Source organism: Taudactylus pleione, unplaced genomic scaffold (genome assembly GCF_031769625.1).
Source record: "Taudactylus pleione unplaced genomic scaffold, aTauple2 ptg000671l, whole genome shotgun sequence".
Taxonomy (NCBI): Eukaryota; Metazoa; Chordata; class Amphibia; order Anura; family Myobatrachidae; genus Taudactylus; species Taudactylus pleione.
Genome location: NW_028285073.1, coordinates 10,122,691 through 10,139,690, shown reverse-complemented (window position 1 = coordinate 10,139,690; position 17,000 = coordinate 10,122,691). Strand labels below are relative to the sequence as shown.

Genomic DNA, 17,000 nt, shown 5'->3' with positions numbered 1-17,000 from the left:
AAGAAGCTATTAGTTTTATTAGGGCTATTGGAACACATCTGCATTGATCCCCAATGTTAGTGCATCTTATTTGGGGGGTACAGGCTGATTTCCCCATTTCTGACTGAACTTTCCGCCTATTCTGAATTCGCCGCTTGCCGTTTTCGCGAAATTAAATAGGACGAATAGCGGGGACGCGCAAGATAAGTTTTAGCGTCCCAAACACGCAATGTCGGCGAACAGTCAGGCAGGCAAAACTTTATTGCGGACGCAAAGCGAATTGAATATGGGCCTAAGCAGCCACTTTCTTACCTAACACTTCACTGCTATTTTTTATTTTGTGTGGTGCCCTGAGCTGGTTTGGCTGGGATGGTTTGGGGGTGCTGGACGCCCCAGACATGAACCACCATAGTGTTAGGGACTTGCCCAATGAGGTTACCTTGACGTTGGTGGGTAAGCTCATAACTTTGTCCAAATTTCGGGCAAAAACCTCGTATATGATCTATAATAATGGTTGTATGGTGCATCTGGTCTCTCCTTTTTTTTTTTTTTCTTTGATATATTGTACCAGGATGTCTGTTGATGTGCACAGTAAATATTCTACAACCTTCTAATTAGAAGTAAACAAAAAACAACGGTTTAGATGGCTAGGTGTTATCATCATTTGTGGAATATTTACTTATACTGTGCATTAACTGTTGTAATACCTGGCTGCTGTCTATAAACAAAGGGCTTGGGAAGCCCCAAGTACCAGGTCTTCACATAAAGCCATGTAGCCTAATCCCTTGGGAGCAGGGCCTGCGTGACTCAGGATATTTTGTACTTCTCTGTGCAGTGCTGCGCCTGGCGGGTTAGGCTTTGGTGTATATGGCAGCAGAAAGCTGTAATGAGTTGTTTCCTCTGACACATAATAGAGCCATCTGCCACGCATTATGCCAACTCTAATTTAAGAGTGTAGAAAGGTAAGGGGCATTCAGTGAGGGGGTTATGGAGGCCGGCATAGGGTTGTATTTTGTGGGGTTTAATGTTGTGGCACAACGATTAGCTTGCTGCCTCGCAAGCACTGAGGTGCTGGATTCGATTCTCACCAAGGCCTGTGTAGAGTTTGTATGTTCTCGTGCTTGTAGGTTAAAAGGTGTCTGACAAATGAAAATTAACTGTAGTTTGTGTGTGTACATGTAGTAGGGGATATAGATTGTAAGCTCATCTGGGGCAGGGGCTTATGTGAATGACTATTCTCTGCTGCAGAATTTGTGTGCGTTTATATAAATAACTTAATTTATACCCACCATTATTATTTATCCATTAATACACATCTTCCTGCTTTTACCGTGAAATGTAATGTCGTCCAATGCCCACTGGATGGCAGCAATGTCAGACTGGACAGGGTAAGAGGAACAAGTAGAAAGCTAAGTTAACCCAATTATTGGGGATATTGTGTGTATTCTATTTCAAGTGACACATACTATATGTACTTTTTTTATATTTTTAAATGCTATTTATTCATGCTCATGATATTTTAACCAAAAATTAGTTCTGTTGCTCTACAGTACTGAAAGATTGGGGACTACTGTCTTATGCACACTGCTAAATCTAGATTTGCTTGATTTATACAATACGTGTCTCTATTATTTCCTGTGTGAACTGTTTGCACTGAATTACAAAATTATTTCTATGCAGTATGTATGTTAGGGCGTAGCAGAGTGCCCATCCAATGTACGTTACATATTTAGGGGCTAATTCAGTTAGCCGCGGATCCTGTGCTCGCGGGATATTTTCATGAAGCGCATTCCGGAGATCCCTTGCAACTCAATTCGAAACAGCAGGTCTCAAGTTAGTTGTGCAGTGTGCGATCTGTGTGAAGCGCATGAGAGTGGAGAAATCACCCTGAACTACCCAAAAAGTGGCCAATATTTTGGCATTCATAGTGTTCTCTCTAGCTCCAGCGGCAGGCAGGGCGCCGGAGCTAGAGAAGGCACTGCCGCGTGCGCCGAAGGCGGGCATGCCACCAAAAAGGGGGCGTGGCCATTGAAAAGGGGGCACGTCTATAAGAAGCGTCACCCTTTTCGTCACTTTTGGGGAGCGTGCTCGGCACTTAGGGACCCGCCGGGCAGCCCCCAAGCGCTGCTGGCAGGGAGAATAGATGTCTGGAGCATGCACATTTCCCCACCCGCGGGACACTGTGACCCGCGCATGAAGACGGCAACCGCAGGCTGAGGGCAGCGGGGTGCCCTGCTAAAACAGCCTAGCGGGAAGACGACATTCAAATAAGTGTTTATCCTCACTTTTCATATTAAAATCCACATTAACTTCCATTGTGGCAGATACCATTTTTACTTTCAGATCAGATAATCATATTTAGCAAACGCCTAAGTAGCAAAGCTGCTTTTTTAATGTGTTCACATAACATGTATTCTAATGCTGGGTACACACTAGGTCGAAGGGTTGATCGTTTGGCCAACCTATCTGACGATTGGTAAAGTGTATATGCACTTACCAATCAGCCGCCCGATGTGTCAGGCATGATATCACAACTGGGCGGACATTTAAATTTGCCTGTACGGGCAATCGGCAAGTCACCTGTACACACCAACAGATGCACAGATATATCTGCAGATAAATCATGCTGCACATCCGATGCGATATGTCTGTGAACGACGACAGGGTTACACACCAGCCAACACGCTTACGATATATATCGCCATTTGATTTAAAGGCTGATATATCGCCCAGTGTGTACCCAGCTTAAGTGGGAATTCTTGACTATTCATAGCATTAGATTTTTTTTCATTTTATTTTTATATTACACCATTTTATTTTTTTTTTAATACAGGCTGTGACCGTGATAAACATCATTCTGATTAACAGCTATATAACATGATGTCTGTCTGTCCCAGATGCACCTTTCCTCGTTCAGCAACTTTCTGCATTATTTGTCACTTGCATCTCCTTATAGCTGAAGCCAGTCTACTACACTTAGTACATCAATGCGTAGCAGTAGGAAGGAGACATTGCAGTCACCAGTCTGTGTGCTGAACCAATAGGCTGTGAGAATGCAGCTTACAGACACACAAGAAGCCGGTCCTCCATGAATTGCGGCCTCCATGATGTCACTGGGTGTTCATTAGAGAATCTATTATTGGTTTAGCACACAGGTGATAGATGCTTCTTAAGGCCCCCATACACGGGGCGATATAGCAGGCGATCCAACTGATTGGTGCGATTTGCCTGCTATGTTGCACAGTGTATGGCCCTGATATCTGGCCGAGCTCGCTCCCGCGGGATCATACATCGCACCCCCTGATCTGTCTGCAAACCATGAAATCAGGGGATGCGATGTTCAATTCCATGGATTGCTATGCGGGTGAGAAAGAGGGGAGCCGGTATATCAGGCGGTCGGCCACCCAATCGCACAGTGTCTGGCCCTGATATCTGGCCGAAGCTCACTCCCATGGGGTCGTACATCGCACCCTCTGATCTGTCTGCAAGACCATGAAATCAGGGGATGCGATGTGCGATCCCATGGATTGCTATGCGGGTGAGACAGAGGGGAGCCGGTAAATCAGGCGGTCGGCCACCCAATCGCACCGTGTGCGGACCCGCCCGATATGTTGGAAGACTGATCCCCCTATCACCTCTCTCGGTGCAGTCGCACCATGTATGGGGGGCCTTTAGATCTCAAGGCCATATCTCCTGTTTCTATAGTGAGCAGTGATCCTGTTGCGTATTTGTTTTATATATGACTTGGAAATTGCAAATAACCTTGTTGGAATCATTTTAGACCAAGCTCCATGAAGACCTCTGTGATAAAAGGACATTAGCGACCATTGCCACCCATGACCTGCAGTTGGTGAAGGGGCCGCTGTTATATGATGCCAGACCACCCAAAGAGTCCAAGGTGAGCTTTTATGCTTCTAATTTGTGAGGAATCGCCCGTTTCTACATTAGCTGGATGGTCTAGTCGGTATTATTGGCCAGAAATACAAAATTGTTGGTTTGACATATTTAATACTAACTTTTTTTTTTTTTTTTTGTTTGACCGATATTCTTTAGATTAATGGTAGACACTGTGGAGATATAATTAATTTTATTTATTTATTTTTGTACCTCCTACTTGTTTTAATGGTATAGTCTTTAGTCTTGTGCATGCCTGGCCAACCAGTGGCTCTCCAGCAGCTGTTGTGAGACTACAAGTCCAAGCATACCCTCCCATCGAACAGCTGATAAAGCATGTTTTGAACTGTAGTTTCACAACAGCTGGAGAACTACAGATGGTCCAGTCCTGGTCTAGGGTATAGGAACCAACTTTCCCACCTCACATACACTGGGTGCTTGCCGACATGCAGGAGAAGATGTGGGTGGGGATACAACCTATAGCTCATGGGAGCATTTGAATATTAATACTAACACAAGAAGCAAACCAAAAACATGGGTGTGATCGTTGTAAAATCATGTATAATGCAAATATAAATATAGTGAGAGATAAGTATCCATACAGTAGGGAAGGGTCGGAGCGCCCTATAACTCAAATCCGTACAAAAATATTCAATAATTATTATTTTTAATGTTTTTATACAGACGTGTCCTTTATACGTCTTTGCCGCAGTCGTGCTAAACGGCCCCTCTTGGCGCGACAGGTCCTGTGAGACTCTGCTAGCGCCGGGCGGCTTTTTTGCAAAACATGCATCGAAGTCGCAATGCAATGTGTCTAGGAAGCACCAGCAGATTCTGCTGAGTAATGTGATATGCGGCACTTGTACACTACCGCTCAAAAGTTTGGGGTCACCTAGACAATTACGTGTTTTACATGAAAACTGACTTTTATCAAATGAGTTGCAAAATGAATAGAACATATAGTCAAGACATTGGCAAGGCTAGAAATAATGATTTTTATTTGAAATAATAATTTTGTTCTTCAAACTTTTGCTTTCGTCAAAGAATGCTCCTCTTGCAGCAATTACAGCATTGCAGACCTCTGGCATTCTAGCTGTTAATTTGTTGAGGTAATGTGAAGAAATTTCACCCCACGCCTGAAGCACCCCACAAGTTGGGTTGGCTTGATGGGCACTTCTTGCGTACCATATGGTCAAGCTGCTCCCACAACAGCTCAATGGGGTTTGAGATCTGGTGACTGTGCTGGCCTCTCCATTACAGACAGAATACCAGCTGCCTGCTTCTTCCCTAAATAGTTCTTGCATAATTTGGAAGTGTGCTATGGGTCACTGTCCTGTTAGATGAGGAAATTGGCTCCAATCAAGCGCTGTCCACAGGGTATGGCATGGCGTTGCAAAATGGAGTGATAGACTTCCTTATTCAAAATCCCTTTTACCTTGTACAAATCTCCCACTTTACCAGCACCAAAGCAGCCCCAGACCATCACATTACCTCCACCATGCTTGACAGATGGCGTCAGGCACTCTTCCAGCATCTTTTCACTTGTTCTGCGTCTCACAAATATTCTTCTGTGTGATCCAAACACCTCAAACTTCGATTTGTCTGTCCATAACACTTTTTTCCAATCTTCCTCTGTCCAGTGTCTGTGTTCTTTTGCCCATATTAATCTTTTCATTTTACTGGCCAGTCTCAGTTATGGCTTTTTCTTTGCCAATCTGCCTAGAAGGCCAGCATCCCGGAGTCGCCTCTTCACTGTAGACTTTGACACTGGCGTTTTGCGGGTACCATTTAATGAAGCTGCCAGTTGAGGACTTGTGAGACGTTTATTTCTCAAACTAGAGACTCTAATGTACTTGCCTTCTTGCACAGTTGTGCACCGAGGCCTCCCACTTCTCTTTCTACTCTGGTTAGAGCCTGTTTGTGCTGTTCTCTGAAGGGAGTAGTACACACCGTTGTAGGAAATGTTCAGTTTCTTGGCAATTTCTTGCATGGAATAGCCTTCATTTCTAAGAACAAGAATAGACACTCGAGTTTCACATGAAAGTTCTCTTTCTGGCCATTTGGAGAGTGTAATCGAACCGACAAATGTGATGCTCCAGATACTCAACTAGCTCAAAGGAAGGCCAGTTTTATAGTTTCTCTAATGAGCAAACCCATTTTCAGCTGTGCTAACATAATTGCACAAGGGTTTTTAATAGTTTTCTAATCATCCATTAGTCTTCTAACGCGCTTAGCAAACACAATGTACCATTAGAACACTGGAGTGATGTTTGCTGGAAATGGGCCTCTATACACCTATGTAGATTTTCCTTTAAAAACCAGAAGTTTGCAGCTAGTATAGTAATTTAACACATTAACAATATATAGTGAATTTCTGATTAATTTAATGTAATCTTCATTGAAAAAACAGAGCTTTTCTTTAAAATATAATGAAATTTGTAAGTGACCCCAAACTTTTGGACGGTAGTGTATATCTGAATGCGGCTGAGTCTCTGAATCTGTAAACGAAGTGCTAGCATGTAGCGGCTGGAGCTTTTTTCTTTACAGCTACTGTCGCGCTTCACATACACTCTGGTGCACACAGATATACAAGTGTCACATGTTAAATTAATCAGCAGAGTCTGCTGGTGCATGCTAGTTGCATCACATTGTGACTTAAAAGCATTTTTGGCGAAAAAAGATGCCCAACGCTAGCAAAGTAGCCTGGGACCTGGCGGCTCACTCACGTCAGGCAAGTCGCGCTGCGTGGTGTATTGAGGCTAGATGTATGAGGAAACGGCTATAATGTTCACTAAGGGCACATCTGCGCACACCCCAAGAGAAGGCATGGCCAAGGGAAAGATACGCCTCTTCATCACTTTTGGGGGCGTGCCCACAAGTGCTGCGGTCAGTGTGAATGGATGCCGGGCACATGCCCTTCACCGATGGTGACCGCTACACCGCAGTTTTCCCCACACATGGGACACTTCGACCCGCAGGTGGGGATGGCACCCGCAAATCAAACTTTTGCAGGGAGATTGTGGTGTGAATGCTCTTCCATATGAAATTCCATATTACATACATCCAGAGCATTACTAATGGGAACCTTATTGGGTCACCTTTCTGCCTATTTTTGCGAGGAGTTGATGCAAAAAGACAAGTGGACATCTTGCCAACAATCTTTTACCAATAACTGTCAAATGCAGCTTTAGCATAGGAGGGTGTCTAACATCCTTATGTCCCTTTAATGCCTTAGCTATTTTATGAATACAAATTAGACGACAATTTTTGACGTAATAAATGAAATTGAAAGAAAACTGACCCGGTTTTCAGGGCAATTTGAGCTGGACTTCTCCCTTTATGCCTCCGTGGTAGCTATCGTCTGTGTTTTTGTTTATGTTGTTTCACGCCGGTAGCACCAAACGCTTTCCAAGCTCCTTTGTAAGCCTGGGTTTTCTTACTCAGTCCCTGCATTTAAAATCACGTCATAGGACAGCTTGGATAAGGGGCTTTAGGAGAATAGGTCACACACGATGCCACACAGCATGTACGATGTATGAGATTAGTTAGCAGGACTCTGGGCCTGATTCAGCAAGGTACACAAGTGAGTGAATGCACGCACTTGGCTGCTGTGTGTATACGCTAATCAATGCATACGCACAGCAACCGCAGCATAAGATGCAGAGGCCCAGCACTATTCCACGCCGCCCACTTCCCTTTACTCAAAGCCCGAGTAGTCCATAAGACAGCTGAGGCATCGGTAATATCGAGAACCATTGGAACCATACGCACAGTAGAGGTTGACCTGATGTTGTGCAGGATTTTGGCCACTTCCTGCGTGCATTGTGTTGTCTGGCTGCGTATGCCGCTGCATTGCCTTAATTATGCACGCCCCCCAACGCACAGGCACCCTTGCGTTCGCCAGACCACCCCCCACAAGCGGCACTTCCTGTCAATCAATATCGGAAGGGTTTGCATACACACTGCGAGCAGTCTGCGTACCCTTACCCGATCGCACTGGCTAGCACGCGCAGTGCGATGCATGGACAGTGTGAAAGCATCGGCCGAGTGTGTGTGCTCTCACTTGCGTTCCTTGCTGAATTAGGCCCTCTCTGCATGAGATGCTAATACAGAACCACTCCTCTGTGATCATCTTATTTCCACCTGTCAATCATGGTGACTACAGGTTTCATACAGTTCAGAACATTCTTAGACCCTATGGTGGTGATTCAATTCAGCGTGATGGTGAATAGCCCCGGGAAGGAGCTTCTGGAGCTATCAAATTCAGCACTCCGGCCATGCATCTATTAGCGCTTCGCTAAGCAGGAAAACTCCTCGCGCCTGGCCGTAAGTTGGATTTCTGCTCGCACATCAGGAGGGTGCTAACAGCAATTCTGTAGTCAGACTTAGCAGCGCGCTGAATTGACTAGCTCTGGGAACTTCTTTCCCGGGCTATTCAGCACCACGCTGAATTGAATCGCCACGATTCCCCAATTACTTTCATCTTGTAAAGCTTACATTTTTTTTATGTTCCTTTTATCTAGTTTGTAACTTTTTCATTCTGTTGCTTGTTTATGAAACATTTATTAAATTGTCCTTTGAATTCGAAAGTAAAAATGTGCATCCAGCACCTCAGTTACAGTGTGAATAATTCCCAGTTATATACCCTACTGATACCTTCCTTCTGTGCAAGACTACCATAGAGATCCAGGTGACACACACATTGTTTCAAATCAATAGACCCTTAGCTTAAAGTAATACGTGTAACCTTGTTACTACCATCACTTCATTAGTGTGATCAGAGGAAAGTAGGAATTTGGTGCTAAACAGAACTGCAGCAGATTATTAGCTCCTATGTGTATTGCGGGTTAGAACAGTAAAGTTTCCTCAGAAAATTATAATACCTTTTTTATATGATGATGACTTAATTTGTTATACCGCAAAATCAATGCTGACAGGTACAAGCTGGATCTGATCGCACATCTCTTCATAAACAAGGAACCATTTACAAATACCTGGCCGCCGTCCCGTATACCTCATGTTGTAGTAGGGATGTGTTTACTACGTTGTTGCTAAGTCACTTATCTACAGATACAGAAACTTAGCACATATTATACCAGTGGTTTGGGCTTGTGTGGTGAACCACCCAATTCACACCTGAGACCCTTTGTCCTGCAGCATTGCAGAAAAGTCAGTTTTGTGTATTTCACATCACATAAAATCTTATACTGTATACAGGTAATTAAAAATCCAGGCTCTATAAAATTACGTTCTTGTCGCCCCCCTCCCCACGTGCTCTCTGTGCTTCTTCTCCTGCATGTATTAACCTAGCCCTTTTTGACACGTGCAGGACGTATGTGTACTGTGGTTTTGCTATCTGCTTGCATCTTAGGCTGCCTGGTCATGCAGAACCTGAAATAACCAGTTTGTGTAATGCTTAATGATTTCCGCCTAATCCTACATTGTGCGGCCCTAATCCGTAGGACTGATAGTTAATATTTAACAAGTGCAGTCAAAACCCTGTAGACACTTACCTGGCTTTCCGTCTGTCCTCATGAGCACGTAGTCTGGTATAAAGGGACTGCTGTATTCTTATGTATTTGTTCCCTCTGTTTTCACTTAATGGAAATATTTAGAGACCAATATGGTTGATATAGGAAGTTGCCTATTATCTGAGGGCAGTCAGAGTTCTGTGCTCGGCCAGAGTTCCCTTTCCAACTTCACAAAGGTGTAATGCTCTTTCCACAATACAGTAGCTTGGGGTGGGAATGCTTTATGTGATGACATTGGCGTGTATGATCTCTTTGATCGAGTCCAGAGTTTATCCAGATGTGGTAGAAACACCCTGCTCAGAGGTAGAACATAAATCTATATACCAGATATCCTTTCATGGCTCCAAACAATTCTAAGGGTTAAAACAGATTCAGGCAAAATTCTTAGTATATTTCTCAGTGTTACTTTGTTAATCCTACTGAAGGGATATCTGACTTGTATGTACATGCTGATTTTCCATTCTTTACAGATTATACCATTGAATCGCAAGGAAATAATTGCGAAGGAGCTTGTCCGACAGCTGCAGTTTGAGGCCGAGGAGCAAAGAAAGCAGAGAAAACGCCAGAACGTGTCCGGACTTCACAGGTTAGTCGTGTCTTACTGTCAGGCTGCTGTCTGATGGTCTGGCTGCTGGGGTATATTGACTAACTGCAGCCTGTTACTGGCAGGGCTGGATCCTTTGCGGTCTCAGCAACCTTTTAGTTTGTGAACCTGTTTCTGCTCGCACTTCATTAATATTGCCTGAAAATATTTGCTTTTCATTTTAAACTTTAAGGTGGTTACACACTGCACAGATATATCTGCAGATGATGGTCATTCATACACACTGAACGTCCGTTTCTGCCATCTGGCCGTGGATACCGCGCCCCCTTCCCCATGGCTTCTGCTGCAGTACATACTGCCCTATGGGCAGATATATCTACCATCGGCTGTGCAGCACAGCCGTCGCGATATGTCTGAACGACGTTGTACAGACATATCGCTGGTACAAACTGGCCGAAGGGCACCAGATATATTGGCCATATCAGTCAGTGTAGATCAGACCTGGCCAAAAGGTAGATCGCGATCCACTGGTACCTTACGGGGCATCTGCCAGTAGATCGCGACCAACTGAAGTAAAATAAGCCTGAAACTGCTTCTGGAGCCTCAGAAGCCCAGCTCCCAGTAGTGCAGCGTGCGGGTGACGTTCTGATATTACCCACACGCTGTAAGTAGCCCGTTGCTGCTGTCCGCCTGGCCTCATAGACCACGCTGAGTGTCACGGGAAGCTGCTGTCCCACCAGCACATAGGCTCCCCACAACGCTAAGCACATCCCCTCCCCGAACTGATAGCAGCAAACTATCTACAAGTGCCGGAGCCGCTCCCAGAGATGTAGTGTGTGGGGAGTGATTGTGTTATGTGTGGTAAAGGGGCTGCAGGGTGACTGCCAGCGCACAGCCTACTCCTGCTGTACCATGCCACTCCCTACCGCGCACACCACCACTGAGTGATTTCTTTTTTTAAACTAGTCCACCCTTTAATATTAAGCAGTGGTGATAATACAGTTTATTACAAGTTTATGGTATGGAGGGGAATGTAAGAGATTGCAGATTTGTGGCAACGCTGTACACCTCAAAATGACTGGATGTATTATATATGTTTTATTTTTTGGGCTTGTCAATAATTTAATACTACTGTATTTTATGTATGTGAGAGCAGTTGTAGAATACTACTGTATCTTATGTATGAGCTGTGGTAGAATACTACAATATTTGTGAGCTGTGGTAGAATACTACTGTATATTAATGTGAGAGCTGTGGTAGAATACTACTGTATATTAATGTGAGAGCTGTGGTAGAATAGTACTGTATATTAATGTGAGCTGTGGTAGAATACTACTGTATGTTAATGTGAGCTGTGGTAGAATACTACTGTATATTATGTATGTGAGAGCTGTGGTAGAATAGTACTGTATATTATGTATGTGAGAGCTGTGGTAGAATACTACTGTATATTATGTATGAGAGCTGTGGTAGAATACTACTGTATATTATGTATGTGAGAGCTGTGGTAGAATACTACTGTATATTAATGTGGGCTGTGGTAGAATACTACTGTATATAATGTATGTGAGAGCTGTGGTAGAATACTACTGTATATTAATGTGAGCTGTGGTAGAATACTACTGTATATTATGTATGTGAGAGCTGTGGTAGAATACTACTGTATATTATGTATGTGAGAGCTGTGGTAGAATACTACTGTATATTAATGTGGGCTGTGGTAGAATACTACTGTATATTATGTATGAGAGCTGTGGTAGAATACTACTGTATATTATGTATGTGAGAGCTGTGGTAGAATACTACTGTATATTATGTATGTGAGAGCTGTGGTAGAATACTACTGTATATTATGTATGTGAGAGCTGTGGTAGAATACTACTGTATATTATGTATGTGAGAGCTGTGGTAGAATACTACTGTATATTAATGTGGGCTGTGGTAGAATACTACTGTATATTATGTATGAGAGCTGTGGTAGAATACTACTGTATATTATGTATGAGAGCTGTGGTAGAATACTACTGTATATTAATGTGAGCTGTGGTAGAATACTACTGTATAATGTATGTGAGAGCTGTGGTAGAATACTACTGTATATTAATGTGAGCTGTGGTAGAATACTACTGTATATTATGTATGTGAGAGCTGTGGTAGAATACTACTGTATATTAATGTGAGCTGTGGTAGAATACTTCTGTATATTATGTATGTAAGAGCTGTGGTAGAATACTACTGTATATTAATGTGAGCTGTGGTAGAATACTACTGTATATTATGTATGTGAGAGCTGTGGTAGAATACTACTGTATATTAATGTGAGCTGTGGTAGAATACTACTGTATATTATGTATGAGAGCTGTGGTAGAATACTACTGTATATTAATGTGAGCTGTGGTAGAATACTACTGTATATTAATGTGGGCTGTGGTAGAATACTACTGTATATTATGTATGTGAGAGCTGTGGTAGAATAGTACTGTATATTAATGTGAGCTGTGGTAGAATAGTACTGTATATTATGTATGTGAGAGCTGTGGTAGAATACTACTGTATATTAATGTGATCTGTAGTAGAATACTACTGTATATTAATGTGGGCTGTGGTAGAATACTACTGTATATTATGTATGAGCTGTGGTAGAATAGTACTGTATATTAATGTGAGCTGTGGTAGAATAGTACTGTATATTATGTATGTGAGAGCTGTGGTAGAATAGTACTGTATATTAATGTGAGCTGTGGTAGAATACTACTGTATATTATGTATGTGAGAGCTGTGGTAGAATACTACTGTATATTATGTATGTGAGAGCTGTGGTAGAATAGTACTGTATATTAATGTGAGCTGTGGTAGAATACTACTGTATATTATGTATGTGAGAGCTGTGGTAGAATACTACTGTATATTAATGTGGGCTGTGGTAGAATACTACTGTATATTATGTATGAGAGCTGTGGTAGAATACTACTGTATATTAATGTGAGCAGTGGTAGAATACTACTGTATATTATGTATGTGAGAGCTGTGGTAGAATACTACTGTATATTAATGTGAGCTGTGGTAGAATACTTCTGTATATTATGTATGTGAGAGCTGTGGTAGAATACTACTGTATATTAATGTGAGCTGTGGTAGAATACTACTGTATATTATGTATGTGAGAGCTGTGGTAGAATACTACTGTATATTATGTATGTGGGCTGTGGTAGAATACTACTGTATATTATGTATGTGAGAGCTGTGGTAGAATACTACTGTATATTATGTATGTGAGAGCTGTGGTAGAATACTACTGTATATTATGTATGTGAGAGCTGTGGTAGAATACTACTGTATATTATGTATGTGAGAGCTGTGTTAGAATACTACTGTATATTATGTATGTGAGAGCTGTGGTAGAATACTACTGTATATTATGTATGTGAGAGCTGTGGTAGATTACTACTGTATATTATGTATGAGAGCTGTGGTAGAATACTACTGTATATTAATGTGAGCTGTGGTAGAATACTACTGTATAATGTATGTGAGAGCTGTGGTAGAATACTACTGTATATTAATGTGAGCTGTGGTAGAATACTACTGTATATTATGTATGTGAGAGCTGTGGTAGAATACTACTGTATATTATGTATGTGAGAGCTGTGGTAGAATACTACTGTATATTATGTATGTGAGAGCTGTGGTAGATTACTACTGTATATTATGTATGAGAGCTGTGGTAGAATACTACTGTATATTAATGTGAGCTGTGGTAGAATACTACTGTATATTATGTATGTGAGAGCTGTGGTAGAATACTACTGTATATTAATGTGAGCTGTGGTAGAATACTACTGTATATTATGTATGTGAGAGCTGTGGTAGAATACTACTGTATATTAATGTGAGCTGTGGTAGAATACTACTGTATATTATGTATGTGAGAGCTGTGGTAGAATACTACTGTATATTATGTATGTGAGAGCTGTGGTAGAATACTACTGTATATTAATGTGAGCTGTGGTAGAATACTACTGTATATTATGTATGTGAGAGCTGTGGTAGAATAGTACTGTATATTAATGTGAGCTGTGGTAGAATACTACTGTATATTAATGTGGGCTGTGGTAGAATACTACTGTATATTATGTATGTGAGAGCTGTGGTAGAATAGTACTGTATATTAATGTGAGCTGTGGTAGAATAGTACTGTATATTATGTATGTGAGAGCTGTGGTAGAATACTACTGTATATTAATGTGAGCTGTAGTAGAATACTACTGTATATTAATGTGGGCTGTGGTAGAATACTACTGTATATTATGTATGTGAGAGCTGTGGTAGAATAGTACTGTATATTAATGTGAGCTGTGGTAGAATAGTACTGTATATTAATGTGAGCTGTGGTAGAATAGTACTGTATATTATGTATGTGAGAGCTGTGGTAGAATACTACTGTATATTAATGTGAGCTGTGGTAGAATACTACTGTATATTATGTATGTGAGAGCTGTGGTAGAATAGTACTGTATATTAATGTGAGCTGTGGTAGAATACTACTGTATATTATGTATGTGAGAGCTGTGGTAGAATACTACTGTTTATTAATGTGAGCTGTAGTAGAATACTACTGTATATTATGTATGAGAGCTGTAGTATACTACTGTATTTTATGTATGAGCTGTAGTATATTACTGTATATTATGTATTTGAGAACTGTGGTATAATACTACTGTACATGTATGTGAGAGCTGTAATATAATACTACTGTATATTATGTATGTGAGAGCTGTGGTATAATACTACTGTATTTTATGTATGAGAGGGCTGTCGGGAAAACAAACTCAGTGCTCTTGTGTGACGCATAGCGCCTGTGAGCTTGATACAGAGGTACGCACGGCTGCGATTTGTTACATCTGCAAAAATATGCAGTCACCGCCTCTAATGCCAGCGATCCCATAAGCAACTGCGATAGCCATTGTACAGTTAGGAGATTTTGCAGTAACAAAAATTGCTAAACGGCGCAAACATCGGCATAGGGTCCACCTTTCAATCAGGCCCATTGGCGCTGATGGATCACTGCTAAGTAAGTGAACAAAAAGTAGCTCCCAGGTCACAAAAGTCCGGCCACACCTGGTGTAGATTATATTTAGTTTTTGATCTAAAATAATGACCTTGTTTTTCTGAGGAGAACTTTTAGTCACGCTTGATTCAATTCAATGCAAATTGAACAGCGCCGGGAGGGAGCTCCCGGAGTTATTCCTTTCAGGGCGCTGTTTTGTCAGAGAATGCCGGTCCTGATAAAGTAGAGTGTGGTTGCATGGTTGGTACTTTATAATTCAGCTTCTAACTGCCATGTTACAGGCTGTTTGAAAAAGGTCAGGAGCTGATTTGTTGGTACTTTATAATTTTCCACTTTATCATTCAATGTATTTCTTGCCATATGTACTATCGATATGGAATTACATATATCCATATGTTCCTATCACCCTTAGACATTAATAGAATAAAGCAGAAAAAATGCCATAGCCAGCAGATTCTTTGGACTGTATTCTAGACAGGAGGACACAGAATTGTAGAGCAAACTATTTCATCATGGAGTCTATTGCAAATCCTGCCACAATACCACCTACAGATCAGCATTAATATCAATAGCATCGCCAGCCTGATCTAAGGAATGCAGGGGTTTCCAGTGCTCTGTTACATAATCACCTGCTGTTCTGATCTAACCTTATTCATTGCTGTTACCAGTGACAACGTTCCTAACACGTGACATCGCTGAGTGCTGCCTTTCATCAGTGCTCACCCGACACTGGGACAATATTACCATCGCACACAGCCATTGTGTGCCAGGGTGTGTTCTCGCACCCATATATCAGACAAATCCGCTTGTACCAGAAAAAGCCGATCATATAACAGTCTCTTTATCCCCGTCTACATATATTGTTACTGTAAGAGCAGGCTGTAATCCCACAGACAAGTGCTGCTTTTGTGTCTGAGGACTGCGACCTGCAAGGTGGAGAACATGTACAAGAAGCTGGCTGATGAGGGTGTACAGTACCATATCTCGTGCACAGCTATAGGGTACAGGACAGTAACACAAAGCATTAACATAACACTTATCATAGGTGTAAGCAATAGGATATTACATAGGAAATCAGATGAAGCAATAATGTTTAGATTTCATAATAAAAGGAAACCTCCAGTTGGAATTATATTTTAATGAGGCTGTCTCCATAACAAGCACCAACAGGGGTTACCCATAAAGCCACCCTTTTTTTCCATACGTAACCAAACCCACCACATTCACTCATTCAAATTGTGTTTCCGGCACAAAATAGATACAGTTGGCGTTATCAGGAATATTGCTTCAGCCCACATCCATCTCCACCCTGTGGCAATAGGTCCTCTTTAACCGGCTATATTAAAGATGTAAAAGCTCCCATGACAACATTTCTCATATGGTGTCGAGAGGAATATTTTAAGAAAGTCAAAACGACTTTCATTTGCTCAGTCCTGCGTCGCAACACACTGCCATATTTCTGCGAAGGGCTCTACATCACAGACTAGGGGCTGTAATCAATTGCCGGCGAAAAGTTCTCGCCGGTGACGTCATTTCGCCAGGCGAGAACTTTTCCCCGTATTCTGCTGGTTACGAGGCGCAGACTTTTCGCCGGTGCAAAAAGTCTGCACCTTGTAACCAGCAGAAAATATTCGCCTGTGAATGGAGGTGGAAAAAAGTGCAAAGTTGCGTTAACACCCCTGCAGCCTTGGGACAGTCCCCCAAAGGTAAACTGCGTCAAAAGTTTAAAAAATACTTTAGAACACCCCAAAAAAGTACTTTCGTTTTGGGGGCGAAAAAAAAACAAATTTGGGGGACTAACTTAAAAACTAGCGAAATCTACTCCAAGGGGTCCCCAAAGTATGTCCATGCTGTGTTTTTGTTTTTTTTATTGCAGGTGCATGCTGAAGAGGTGAGTTTTTTAAAAACTCACTTTAGCAATTTTTAACCATGCTAGCACCCATTTTCATGTCCCCCAAATTTGCTGGGACTACTTATTTTTGCA

General features: G+C 41.9%; 1 protein-coding gene across 1 annotated transcript in view; it reads left to right on the top strand.

The window, feature by feature from the left end:
- LRRC47 (leucine rich repeat containing 47) overlaps positions 1 to 17,000 on the top strand; it is a 38,495-nt gene that overhangs the window by 4,613 nt on the left and 16,882 nt on the right. Inside the window, exons 3-4 of the mRNA XM_088455763.1 lie at positions 3,761 to 3,877; positions 9,875 to 9,990. Coding sequence (XP_088311889.1) covers positions 3,761 to 3,877; positions 9,875 to 9,990 — 233 coding nt within the window. The remainder of the gene's footprint in view (positions 1 to 3,760; positions 3,878 to 9,874; positions 9,991 to 17,000) is intronic.